The 12,366-nt window shown below is 40.7% G+C and overlaps 2 protein-coding genes across 18 annotated transcripts in view; one reads left to right on the top strand and one right to left on the bottom strand.

The window, feature by feature from the left end:
* Window positions 1-12,366, bottom strand: part of gria4a (glutamate receptor, ionotropic, AMPA 4a) — a 73,150-nt gene that overhangs the window by 37,897 nt on the left and 22,887 nt on the right. For all 11 annotated transcript variants that reach the window (XR_015859677.1, XM_088381989.1, XM_088381990.1 and 8 more), the window contains exons 3-8: window positions 9,546-9,785; window positions 7,630-7,682; window positions 7,350-7,481; window positions 4,718-4,771; window positions 3,972-4,130; window positions 72-239 (exon numbers count right to left, since the gene is read on the bottom strand). Coding sequence is in view for 10 of the 11 variants with exons in the window: in XM_088381989.1 (XP_088238115.1) it covers window positions 72-239; window positions 3,972-4,130; window positions 4,718-4,771; window positions 7,350-7,481; window positions 7,630-7,682; window positions 9,546-9,785 (806 nt within the window). In the remaining variant the exon portion in view is untranslated. The remainder of the gene's footprint in view (window positions 1-71; window positions 240-3,971; window positions 4,131-4,717; window positions 4,772-7,349; window positions 7,482-7,629; window positions 7,683-9,545; window positions 9,786-12,366) is intronic.
* The window catches only part of pdgfd (platelet derived growth factor d), an 86,162-nt gene continuing 84,495 nt past the window's right edge, over window positions 10,700-12,366 (top strand). Inside the window, exons 1-4 of one of the 7 annotated variants that reach the window (XM_088382005.1) lie at window positions 10,700-11,020; window positions 11,123-11,255; window positions 11,350-11,473; window positions 11,825-12,006. The gene's annotated coding sequence lies outside the window, so the exon portion shown is untranslated. Of the gene's footprint in view, window positions 11,260-11,346; window positions 11,474-11,824; window positions 12,007-12,366 lie in introns of all 7 variants that reach the window. The other 6 variants (XM_088382002.1, XM_088382003.1, XM_088382006.1 and 3 more) reach the window with 6 other exon arrangements.

Genomic DNA, 12,366 nt, shown 5'->3' with positions numbered 1-12,366 from the left:
CACGCACGCACGCACGCACGCACGCACACACACACACACACACACACACACACACACACTTCAATAAGCACCTGTTTGAGTGCTCGTTCCATATCTATTCCTTGATTCCAGGGAGCAGCGGGATTGGCCAAGCAGTCTCCAGCATTTCCCCGTCGACTTATGTCAATTTTTTGACGACGAAGCGTGCGAAAGGCTTCAGCCATTACGAGCACACCATCATAGGTTAAGGATGAAGTATACTGAAGATTGAAGGAGAAAACAAACAGGAGAATTCATGGATTCAAATCCGTTGTGCACATTGAAGCATTGGAATACATACGTACACCATGTAACCAGTGTGTGCAAACAGCCAGAAAAAAAAAGAAAAGTTGAATAAAAACATTTTGACCCTCAATAGCACTCAACATTGATTGACAGACATTTTGTTACCACATAGACTCACTAGGGCAGTGGTTCTTAACGTTTTTGGAGGTACCGAACCCCATCAGTTTCATATGCGCATTCACCGAACCCCTCTTTGGGGGTGGGGGGTGGGGGGGAGGGCTAGTACCGAACCCCATCAGTTTCAGATGCGCATTCACCGAACCCCTCTTTAGGGGGGGTGGTAATGACATACCAGCAAATCAGTGTGACTTCTGCTGTTGCCTTTGTAAGACCAGTTCAGATATGCGTTATCGCGAATTTACACGACATTCAGGTGTGTTCGGCCATCCGCGGGGGGGGAATAGCATACCAGCTCTGCCGAACCCCTGAAGCCGACTCACCGAACCCCTAGGGTTCGATCGAACCCAGGTTAAGAACCACTGCTCTAGGGGTTTATATTATATTATACTGCAAAACCCTAAACCTGTCATAGTGTTCAACTCCTTCATAGTGAAACGTGAGGTGTGACTGTGCAGGGTGAAGTAGATTAACTTGCAATGAAACACGATTTGAAACTGAAAAATAATTAAAATTTAAATATCTTCAATATGTGATCTACTTCAAAACTATTAGTTTCGACAGGTTTTCTTTTTTATTTATTCTTTTAAACAAATTCATTAAAAGTAACACACGCCACAGCAGGGAACATCATTGGACTCATACAGCTGCTGCACACATGCCAGGCCTCACATAGCCACTCAGGTGGGAGCTCTCAAACACACAGCAGGGGGGCTTCACTTCACAGCAGAAACAACTGGAAGCATGGTGACGGGGGATAGAGAGAAATGAAATGACAAAGTCAGCGGAAGTGTATCCCACCTATAAACAGGAATGTTTCTCCTTGCTGTCATGCCTTGATTTGTATCCCGTCAGGAGTGCAGCAGGAGACTACACAACTAAGTTATCTTTTCATTCCTCAGTGTGATGTTGCTACTGTGTGTGTCTGCGTGTGTATGTAGGTATATACTATATATATGTATGTATGTATGTATGTATGTATGTATGTATGTATGTATGTATGTATGTATGTATGTATGTATGTATGTATGTATGTATGTATGTATGTGTATATATATATATACACATATATACATATATATACACATACATATACACATATACATATATATACACACACACACACACACACGCACACACGCGCACACACACACACACACACACACACACACAAACACACACACAGGTATATATTACATTTTAGGAAAATCCCAATGCACATCAAACCTTATTTCAGGGAATACTAGCACAGAATTACTGCGTAAGGACATTTTGATTGATGGCTGAAAGCAGTTAGCTCAAAATCTACTCCCTATGTAAAATTGGCAATTTCCATTATAGGGCATTTCAGAGGGCGGTTTATTTAACTAAAATACTACTTGAGTGCCCCAAGGCTGAGTGAGCACAGGGACTCCTTTCCCATTCTGCATCCTTCATGGTGACTGGTCTGTTTGTAATTGTTGTCTGTGCTGGATTTTTCCATTCATAGGACTATGGCATGTATTTTATAATATGTAGTCCATGGATTAATGACTCAATTGTCGTTTGAAAGCTGTTCACACAAATAACAAATCAGGATTTAGAGAGTGAGTACAAGAGTTTTTGCAGGAATCTAATTTCCCCTTTTAGTTGGCAGAGTAAACACACAACATCAGGTTTGTATTTAGAACCTACATTTTCCTTGTACCTTTAAAAATACTACTGGTGATGAAAGTAATTATTTTGCATTGTATTGTTTAACATCATCCCACCTAGTGGCTCAGGCAAAATGCAATATGGTTTTATTTGGACTACAAAATATGTTTGCATTTCTACCTGAATTGGCCTATTTTGATACAATAGCTCAGCTCAGTGGACTAGTGGTAGAGTGTCCGCCCTGAGACTGGAAGGTTGTGCGTTCAAACCCTGGCCGGGTCATACCAAAGACTATAAAAATGGGACCCATAGCCTCCCTGCTTGGCACTCAGCATTAAGGGTTGGAATTGGGGGGTTAGATCACCAAATGATTCCCGGGCGCGGCACCGCTGCTGCTCACTGCTTCCTTCGGGGATGGGTTAAATGCAGACACAAATTTCCCCGCACCTAGTTGTGTGTGTGACAATCATTGGGACTTTAACTTTAACTTTAACAATAACCACTCTATTCACGGTGGACAGGAAAGTCTGCAAGTTACTGATGCCCAAGTAACAATTTACCCGTAGATGCCACGAAAAGGCGACAATATGCAATTTTTCAATTAGACCAAGCGATGGCCAGATTAAATAAAGATTCCCCCCCCCCCATTGTCTGGTGGATGACACAGACTAATGGAAAGAATGCCAGCAGTTGTGTTTATTTTGTGCATCTCTACATATTGACTGTGTCTATTCATGATGGCTTCATTAAGATACTAAATGTTGTGTAAACTGTAGAGGAAAATTAATGCGGCTAATAAGGATTCATCCGCTGAAAGTGAGAATGCTGATGAGACAATTAACACCAGGGTTGAGGTGAATAATGACATGCCAATAATAAATATCATTCATGAGTATGGACTAAAGTCAAACATTCTGTGGCATCTCATTGGAGCATTTGCATTTTATGTGTGTGAGGGTGTGTTCAATTTCTGAATAACTACAAAGTAGGACAAATATCACCATTACTTTTTTATACATATACAATGCAAATAAGTGGGCACGTTTCCATTTAATATATGGAAATAAAAAACAGAACTGGCTGTGCTTCAATTCATGGATCAATGAAAGCAGGAAAAAGAAGGAAAGAAGACACTTGGAAAAAAAAAAGTAGCGAGAGATGAGCACTACTCTCTGGAGAGTACACAGAGGGGTGAGTGAGATTGTGGAAAACATACTCTATATTGTTACATGAAAGAGATCTGCCTGTGCAATCCCAAAACAAAGAAAAGAAAGCTGGGATCATGTGAAAAGGAAGTGATAAAATCTGCAGTGAAACCTCCTTTTAGACATAGATTCCTGTGTTGGCTCAACCAGTTCATTGCTCTTACAGTTGCAATGTTTGGATAACTTGCACTAACACAGACACTGTGAGGGATAACCTTTAAAGGAGCTGGGTTGTGAAGAAAAAGCAACCTCACGCAACGTCGGTGTTTGACAGCAAGTACGTGTATCAATTGAGCAATCAAGAGTTGTATACGACCCATTAGTTCCCTTTGAGTCCTGATCTTACAAAGGCATCTTGAGCTATTGTAAGCTTCGAACATCTCTCAGGTCAAACATCAGCAACCTCACAAATTTTATTGATGAATGAACAAAAATTCAACACAGACCACACTCACATCTTGTACAATCTTTCCAGATGAGTGTGTACTGTTAGGAACTACAAAACAGGGCTATGAAATGTTTCTTTCTTAGAGTAGATGTTTTCCCAACTAATATTTACATAGATTCTACTCTTTTTATTTTTGGTCAATTGTTTTAGAATGAAACTTTCCAGGACATAGAAATATCTAGACTTAGTAATCACTTAATGTTGTTCAATCTTTACTTCGTAGGTTATGAAATGGCTCCTACCTTGGGTGGACTCTCTGATCCAGGATATTCTCTCTGATCGAGTTTGTTCCACCGCTGCATCAGTTTAATGACGATAGCCTTGCTGAAGTCCACTAGCTGGAAACCAGTCACATTGGCACCACCGTGCATGAACCTTTCCAGAGAAATGTCTTTAAATCCCTGGAAAGAAGCACCATAACAAAAACAAAACATTGTTATGATCCACTTCCTATTATCAGGAGTATACAACATCCTGTGCCAGCTAATCATACTTATTGTACTCACGCAGATTATCAACACTATTTATTCCTAATTAGTATGGTGTCATTTCTGCTGCTTGATAAGCTTTCCTGCAGAGCAGCTCTCTGTAGTAGAATGGTCACGGAGAGTAATTCATTTAGAAACGAGGCAGCGCACAAGGTAGAAATGTGTGAGCTTGATCCTGGACTGATGAAAAGTAATTGCTAAAAGCGCCGAGAGCTTTTTCCTGCTTGACCTCGTCTTTCAAACCTATTCTTTGTGGCCCCGGCGTAAATGACCGAGACAATAAAGATGGGGCACTGCTAAATTGACTGTTCTAAGTCTGATCTACATCTGTAACTTGTTGAACCAAGCAACAAAATACAGTATATTATGAAGCAATATTGACATTGGAAGACTTTATAACAACACAGTTGAGCCATATGAGCCGGATTCCCCCCCCCATATCGGGCAATTGCAAAAAATGATACAAGTAAAATACCAGGAAATAACTCAAGAAGACTTACCAGGTTTGCTATGATGTAGTGGTAACCTTTTACGTGTTTTCCCACACTGACTGCCTGAAGAAGGATCGACAAAGTGCAACACATTAAAATGGTGAAATGCTGGCTTGGTAATGACAGGCAAAATGACATTGGTTCAGAAAATAATTTCTTAAACATTGTTTCTGTTTCATTTATGATTTTTTTAACTTCAGATACACTCTGGATACAGTTCTCTGAACAAAGACTACAGGATTATTAGTCATTAAAAAATGTTGTCCAAAATATGTTGTCTAGCTTCATGGAGTAACCTCACTCCTGCCTGATCTCAGGCCATGTTTATATGACAATTGTCTCACAAATTTTGTCTCACACATTTTTGTACTGAAAAGTGGATGAACTCTAATTTAGTCTGTATGCCAAGGCAGTACTGGTCATTATAACCACAATTACACATATTGAAATTAATACACTGTTTTAGTTGGACGGTCATGTTTTGAAACAGATAATTCTGAAGCTACTGATTACACTAGGGAACACATTTTCTTGTTGAGTTAGGTCTGACAGTAGTTTCAACTAACTTTGGGGTGCAGAATATAAAACTGCTCTTGGGTTTTCTCTATGATTTCAAGTTTTTAGCTATGGATCCCCATTTTTAAAAAAACTATTAAACATAAATATAGATGTAGGTAAACAAAACAGGTTGGATTTGTTACAAGCTTTGAAAACTAAAAAAAAAGTATTCAATGAAAGCAAAGATTATGAAAAAAGTTTGATATTGGAGATATTGATAGTACTGTTTCAATTGTAACAGCACAAACAACTTCCCACGTAACTGTAGATGAGTCCAAATTATAATGAGATGGAAAGTCTCACTACAGCCAATCAGTTGAATTATGCATACGGGTCAGCTGTGGAGAAAAAAAATGACGTGCTGGAAAAAAAAAAAAAAAAATTAGAATCTGTTTGCCAATTTTAATTTTAATCATCATAGAAATTTGACAAGATTGTTGTAAATTGGTTCTACTTGAACACTACTGCTGGCTGTGTGATGGATCATCCTTAGCAGAGGGGTAAAGCTGAATGAGTTATGTTATGCTCAAAATTCTGTAAGTTATGTTATAATATTGCATTTATACTATGATAGGGATAATTTATATGCGATAAATAATAGACAGTTCTTCCTCCCACCCTCACAAATCAGCAGCCACACACACACACAAACTAACACACACAGACTGTAGCTGGCAAGGCCTGACAAACAGAGAAGTGTGTCTCCAAGCAGGGACACGAGCCAACACAGACACTGTAGAGCCCATTGTGACATGAGTTTGTGTCTGTTGTAAACACGAATGTGTGTTTGTGTGTGTGTGTGTGTGTCTCCGTCTGTCTGTTCACTTACTACACTACAGAGTCCAATTAAAAAGCAGTTTGTCTGTCTGCGACGTGGAGTGTGTGTGCTGCAATGGGGACAAACATTTGAACGCAAATTTGCATGTGTTTATTTTCTTACAACACCTTTCTCATGTGCGACATGTATCCTTGACATCTGCATTAATGGTGAAGGCGCGTCAAAGCTCTGTGTCAGATTTTGGTCACTCTTGTTCAAGTGTGTTAAGAGTACAAACAGTGGATCGAATGTGATGGTCGGTGACAGAATCAATGGGACGTTGCAAAGAAACATTAGTCAAGTGACACTCGAACACACACATTGACACACTAATGTATTGGGTATTCCTAACTAACTCTCACAAGCCAAGGAAAAAGACATGCCTACCACCCATGCATTATAACGACTAAAGTAAAAATATAACAGAAAAAATTAGTGGTAAAAATGATCCTAGTTGAACTCATTTTAAATAAAGGTCAATCATTAATGATGTGTTCCAACTCTACTGGTGCATACTCAGTGGCCAGACCAGTTGAGGAAGGGCTGACAGTGCTTCCTGCAAATGAAGCTGTGATGCTCATGAGCTGTTGAAGATCATATTTTTCCATTAATTTCATGCGGGAAATGAATGTTCTGTTGCTGCCACACATTGCCTGAAGCTGACAACCAGCTGGCAGACAGCAATGGAAGCATCAAAATGGGAAAAATGTCATTCTTCCATTAATGACTGTAATTAATCATGTTCCGGTGAGTCTACTGCGTTGGCAAGGTTGTAAAACTTTTTAATATGTGTTAAAGGCTTTTAGTCTAGGTTCAGTTGTGTCATATCTTTTTACATTTTCTTGAGTTAAGTGAAGACTCTGGGCTCCGTTTTTGTGCCCAGCGCAAGTCTAGCATAAGACATGGTATAAAGCGTAAAGTCAGGTTAGATTTATCCTTGCAAACACAAACGAGAGCAGTGTGGCGGACTAAGAAATGGCATTTTTCGCCATTGTGGGTATGATCACAGCAAACTTAATTTGCTACTAATTGAAGCGGCGCCTCTCTGATTGTCCTTGACATGGCGGAAGAACAAACTGATTTTCTGTAGTACGAAGGCAGGTCGAAGAGCGCACAGTGAGATTATAAGCAACTCCAATCTTACCGCCATGGGTGGATGATGTAAACTCAGTCAGGAGGATGATAAGAGAAAAGTTGGAGACCACCTTCCAAGGACTCTATTATTATATTTTACATCAATATTACATTGGAATACGTTGACAGCACCTGTTCTAGCATGCTCTGTAGTCTCTCTGGCTCCAGGTCAATGACAAACTTCCTCTCTTGACGTCGGTCCAGGTCTTCTAGAAGTCGGCGATATCCAGCCTCGTTGAAACTCTCCACACAAATTGCACTCACCTGAATTAATATTGCAAACAAATTAGTCAACAGACACTTAATCCGATAACAAAATTGCAGTCATGCAAACCACTTTTTATACACCCTGCATGAAATGTGTGTTTATTTTGGGCCGTTTCCAGAGCTGTGTATGTGTGCGTCCGCTTACCTGCCAGCCGTTTTGCCCCGCTCTCTCCATGATTGCTTGCAGGATCGCATAACCTAGACAAGTGAGAAAATGAAGAAAGGAAAATTGAAGTATGATCAACCTGCTTGAATGCGAAGCAATTATATTTTGCCATTTTTACAAAAAAGTGTTAATGCTTAATATTCCCATCTGAAAATGTTTGATTTCATCACAATTACTACACAGTGAGTGAAGATTGGCAATATCAGCAAAGTGCTTGCAGGTGTGCATTAAAATCCAGCAGACTCATCAGCCTATCTCATTTGCTGAAGCAATACCCTAATGTCTTGTCTTTCAAGGTGGAGGGTGAAAGCACTTACCGTAGCATCCCTCGCAACAATCCTCTCTTGACCAACACATCAAATATATCAGGAGATGATGATGTGCCAAACACTATTACACTGAAAGTCAATACTAGTTTGCAGTGTTTCTTGGTGCAATTCAGTCAGCACAATGCGTGTGAAGTTGGTCCAGTAAAGTGGGCACTTGGTGACCACCGTTCACAACAGACTGTATATACGTAAATATAAACCTATTGAGAGCTGTTTCTAATATTTCGGTTAACAATGCAGGACAAAGGGCGGCTCGGTAGCGCACTGGTCAGCACGTCCGCCTCACAGTTAGGAGGGTGCCGGTTCGATTTCACCTACGACCCTCCCTATGTGGAGTTTTCATGGAGTTCTCCCCGTGCCCGCATGGGTTTTCTCCGGGCACTCCGGTTTCCTCCCGCATCCCAAAAACATGCTTGGTAGGCCAATTGAGCACTCCAAATAGCCCCTCGGTGTGAGTGCGAGTGCGGATGGTTGTTCGTCTCTGTAGGCCCTGAGATTAGCTGGCAACAGGTTCAGGATGTCCCCTGCCTACTGCCCGATGACTGCTGCGATAGGCTCCGGCACGCCTGCAACCCCCGTGGGGACAAGCGGTAGAGAAAATGGATGGATGGATAGATGCAGGACAAGAGTTATAATATTAAAACGTTAATATTTAATTTTACAATTTTATAGAAAAATGTCAGTCTCCTCCCACTCCTGTTACATACCACTGGATATCAATAGATGCTAAGTTGAGTTTCTATTTGTTACTATCCTTCCTTGCAACTAGCATAGCCGTCTCTTTCCAATCAACTTGTTTGTCCCCTGCCCGTCTCATCTCACACCTGTCCTTCATGCTTCCCTTCTTTCTGGCTGCCTAGCCAACTTGACTGACTCCTGTGTTCCGCCTCCCTCTTCACTTTCATCTCTCATCACCAAGGGTACAAACCCAGACAGCCTGGACCAAGGGAGGAAAACACACACATACATGAGCGCACACACAACACGGCTCATATACCATGGGACAGTGGATTACGTCTGACCTTTATTTCCGCTCTGTGTTTTGGAAGCACTCCAGAGTTCTTTGAGAGAAAAAAAGAATGCTTTGCCCCATGTGCATTATGCTATGGTTACATCATGGCTATGTCACCACTGTGAGCCTGAGTGACTCAAGTTTTGCACATTTACAGAGGTGAAAACCCGATAGCTCATGCAAACAGATTTGGAACCTGATCTATTCATTGGACGCTCCCAGGAATGTACCTGGCAAACTGACAAAATTGCAGCAGAGTGTTTACGTATTCTCGGAGGGGTATATGTCAAAAGATTACTTTGTGATTTATCAAACCTGAAATGAATTGCAAGTGTAGCGCAGGCAAAATGAGAAGTGGTGGGAATAAATTAAGGAAAAACATTCTTGAGGCTAGACTCAAATGGATCATTAGCATTTCCATTTTCAATGCTGCAATGCTGTTTGTGATGCAAGTGTTTTGAGTCCCGAGCATTGCCGGTTAGCAAATTAAACTCGTGTCTTGAGGCACCATGGTATTTGTACACAATTTATGAGTTTTTGGCTTCTCTTTATACCTCTGTCTGTATCGTAGAGGAAGACAAATCGGCTCCAGTCATAGTGGTCCAAAAGGGAAAGCAATGCCCCTCTGATGGATGGCCTCAGCTGCAGGGTGAACTGAGCCTCTCCTTCGGTGGGGAAGCTGGGTGTCACCAGGCTGATGTGCAGGGCCCCACAGAATGATGTCAGCGTGTTGACTGAGCGTTTGTCATAAAGGCCGAATATGGCAAAGACTCCCCTTGAATACTGAGAACAGACTGAGGAGGGGGGTTGAAAATATAGGGAGGATGTAGATGAAAATTGAAAGAAGGATGCAGATGAAAGAAGAAAAAAGGGTGATTAGACACACTTATTGATCACATATTATTTGTGAAAATAAACAAAGAGCAAACTTGGCAATGGAGAAATATTTAATACATTAAAATTCCATCTGGTTATACAGCTAACGCCCCTTTATTGCAACATACTATGACAGACCGTTACAATATGCAGGTGTACAGAGTTCATATTTTTATTCATTTCAAATGATTAATAGAGCATCCAAACATAAAACCCAAGTCAATAACAGCAGTAGAATACACAGTCTGGCACGGGCAGTGAAGGCTTGGCACATTTCATTTGGGTGCACACATACACAATCAATTGTGCCACTCACCATACAAACGAGGCATCATTTAAAAGGGAAATAAACAGCCCCCCCACCCCAAAAGGGGGTTTAGTGTTTTTTATAAAACATGTGATCAGAGAGTATATTGCATTTTTTTTATATATTTATTGGAAAGTCTTTCTTGAAAATAACCCATATATAAATAGCTAACTAGCAGAAATTACTAGCCAATAAAGCAACAGCCATTGCTTTTATCATCACCAAAAACGGCTTTATTTTTCCAAGCATTAAAGTCAGTGAAGCTATTTCTTGTGCTCATGTTTTTATGGTCTGAGTTTTGAACTTGAGTTACATTAAGTATCATAAGTTACTTCCCACCTTATGATACATCACTTTGGAGTAAACAGTGAGTCTGCAGACTTTGCTTTTGGCATCAAGCGGCTATCACTTGATACTTCATCTTTCTTTTCTTCTCACATCTGCTCCACCCATCCTGCCCTCTCTCTCTCTCTCTCTCTCTCTCTCTCTCTCTCTCTCTCTCTCTCTCTCTCTCTCTCTCTCTCTCTCTCTCTGCTTGCACCATGAATGTTGCTCCATGTTTGCTTCCTCTTTGCTTTTACTTTGGCTCCCTCCTTTGCTCCCTTCTCCTGGGACTGAGATTAATTCCATTATCAGCTCGAAGTCTCAGTGGAGAAAAACAGTGAGAGACATGGAGCTTTGACGCTTTGCCTTGTGGCAATTAGACAAAGCTGAGACCTCTGCACCCACGAGGCGACAAGGCAGATTATAACATGAGTTAAATGTCTTCAGTTTCGAGAACTTGCGTAGAATGTTCTTGGATTAAGTTCTTCAGTACAAGCTGAGTCATGGTGTCTTCTAAATCAAGTACAGTACAGTATGACATTTTGTTGCTCTGAGTTTAAATAAGTCTCATATAACAATTCCAAGTCAGCATGAATTATTCCCATGTCGTTGGACTTTCTCTAGCCTTCGGATTGGCTAAAATGGCCTGGTTCCTTCACGTCTGAACATGACATTGGATTTGTTTTTCTCATAAAAAGACCTTCAAACCTGATAAAAGTAACTATCAGCACGAAGAGGGCCAGCAGACGGTCTGGTTGTAAGTATGTTCATATTTGACTTGAGATTTGCAAGGAAAATGCCTGTCATTCATTCATGAAGGCTTTCGGCTGATAAAAGTTGCTTCTCAGCAGACAGAAACGATGTCCTCATACTCTCTGTGGGCCAAGGAAGAGCCACATACAATTGGATTCCTTTGACAGCTTTGTTGAGGAAAATGAAAATATCTTGGTGGTAAAGCATTTGAACCAAATAAAAGTGAGTCTCTCTCTGAATACTACTCCCAAGCCAGATTGTGACATTTTATGGAAATTTTATGAAAGCTACTTACCTAGATGGAGTTTTGAATTCTATTTTTCCACACTCCTAAGGGTTTCTATCAATTCAAGGAATAGGACAATATTTTTGACTTGATACAAATTGTTGATTTAAGCCCAATAGTCACAGGATTAGTGACAGCATTTTCATAAGAGCATTTACTTGATATGTACTGAAATCTTTTTGATGACTCATTCTGACATCACCTGTCTTTGCTCTTTGATTCTGCAGTCCCTTACTCCCGTCCGTGTTCTCCCCTATGATACAAATCTGCATTTTTTTTATTTCCAGCACAGGTTTCTAAACCAGCGTAAGGCTGCAATGTGCCAGCCTGGGGCCTCATTGCAATAAAACATGCCCCAAAGTTGCCTCATAAGCTTTAATGAGAGGAGGGGACCTATGGTGGTGCATCAGCACCACAGTCAACTCGTCAGACACAATAGTTCTCCTGGGATCGAACTGGTTCTCTCAAGGTTAGTATTTGTTTATTTTTTTTCTCTGTTCGCATGTCTTTGACTACTTCCTAACGACTTTGCACCACCATTTGTCTTACTCATTGTATACGGTAAGTTTCTATTCTTTGGACCATATGGTATGCTCAGCCTTTGCTGTCTCTGTTTCTGCAGTGATAACTCTGCAGCACATTGCCCTTTTTGTTTATTCAGGAAACAGTTTTAACAGCTTGTTTTTCGGGTGAATAATTGCATTTTGTTTAACAGCAATGAGTCATAGATAAACCTCATAATTATTTACTGTACCTGCTACTACAGTGTGGTGCACTCAGTAATCTGCAAACCCACAATGCACCTGCCACAGGATAAAGAAAAAACATT

This window comes from Syngnathus floridae, chromosome 7 (genome assembly GCF_059516105.1).
Source record: "Syngnathus floridae isolate MCC-2025c chromosome 7, RoL_Sflo_1.0, whole genome shotgun sequence".
Taxonomy (NCBI): domain Eukaryota; kingdom Metazoa; phylum Chordata; class Actinopteri; order Syngnathiformes; family Syngnathidae; genus Syngnathus; species Syngnathus floridae.
Note: the sequence above shows the minus strand (reverse complement) of the source record. Positions and strands in the feature narration are given on the sequence as shown.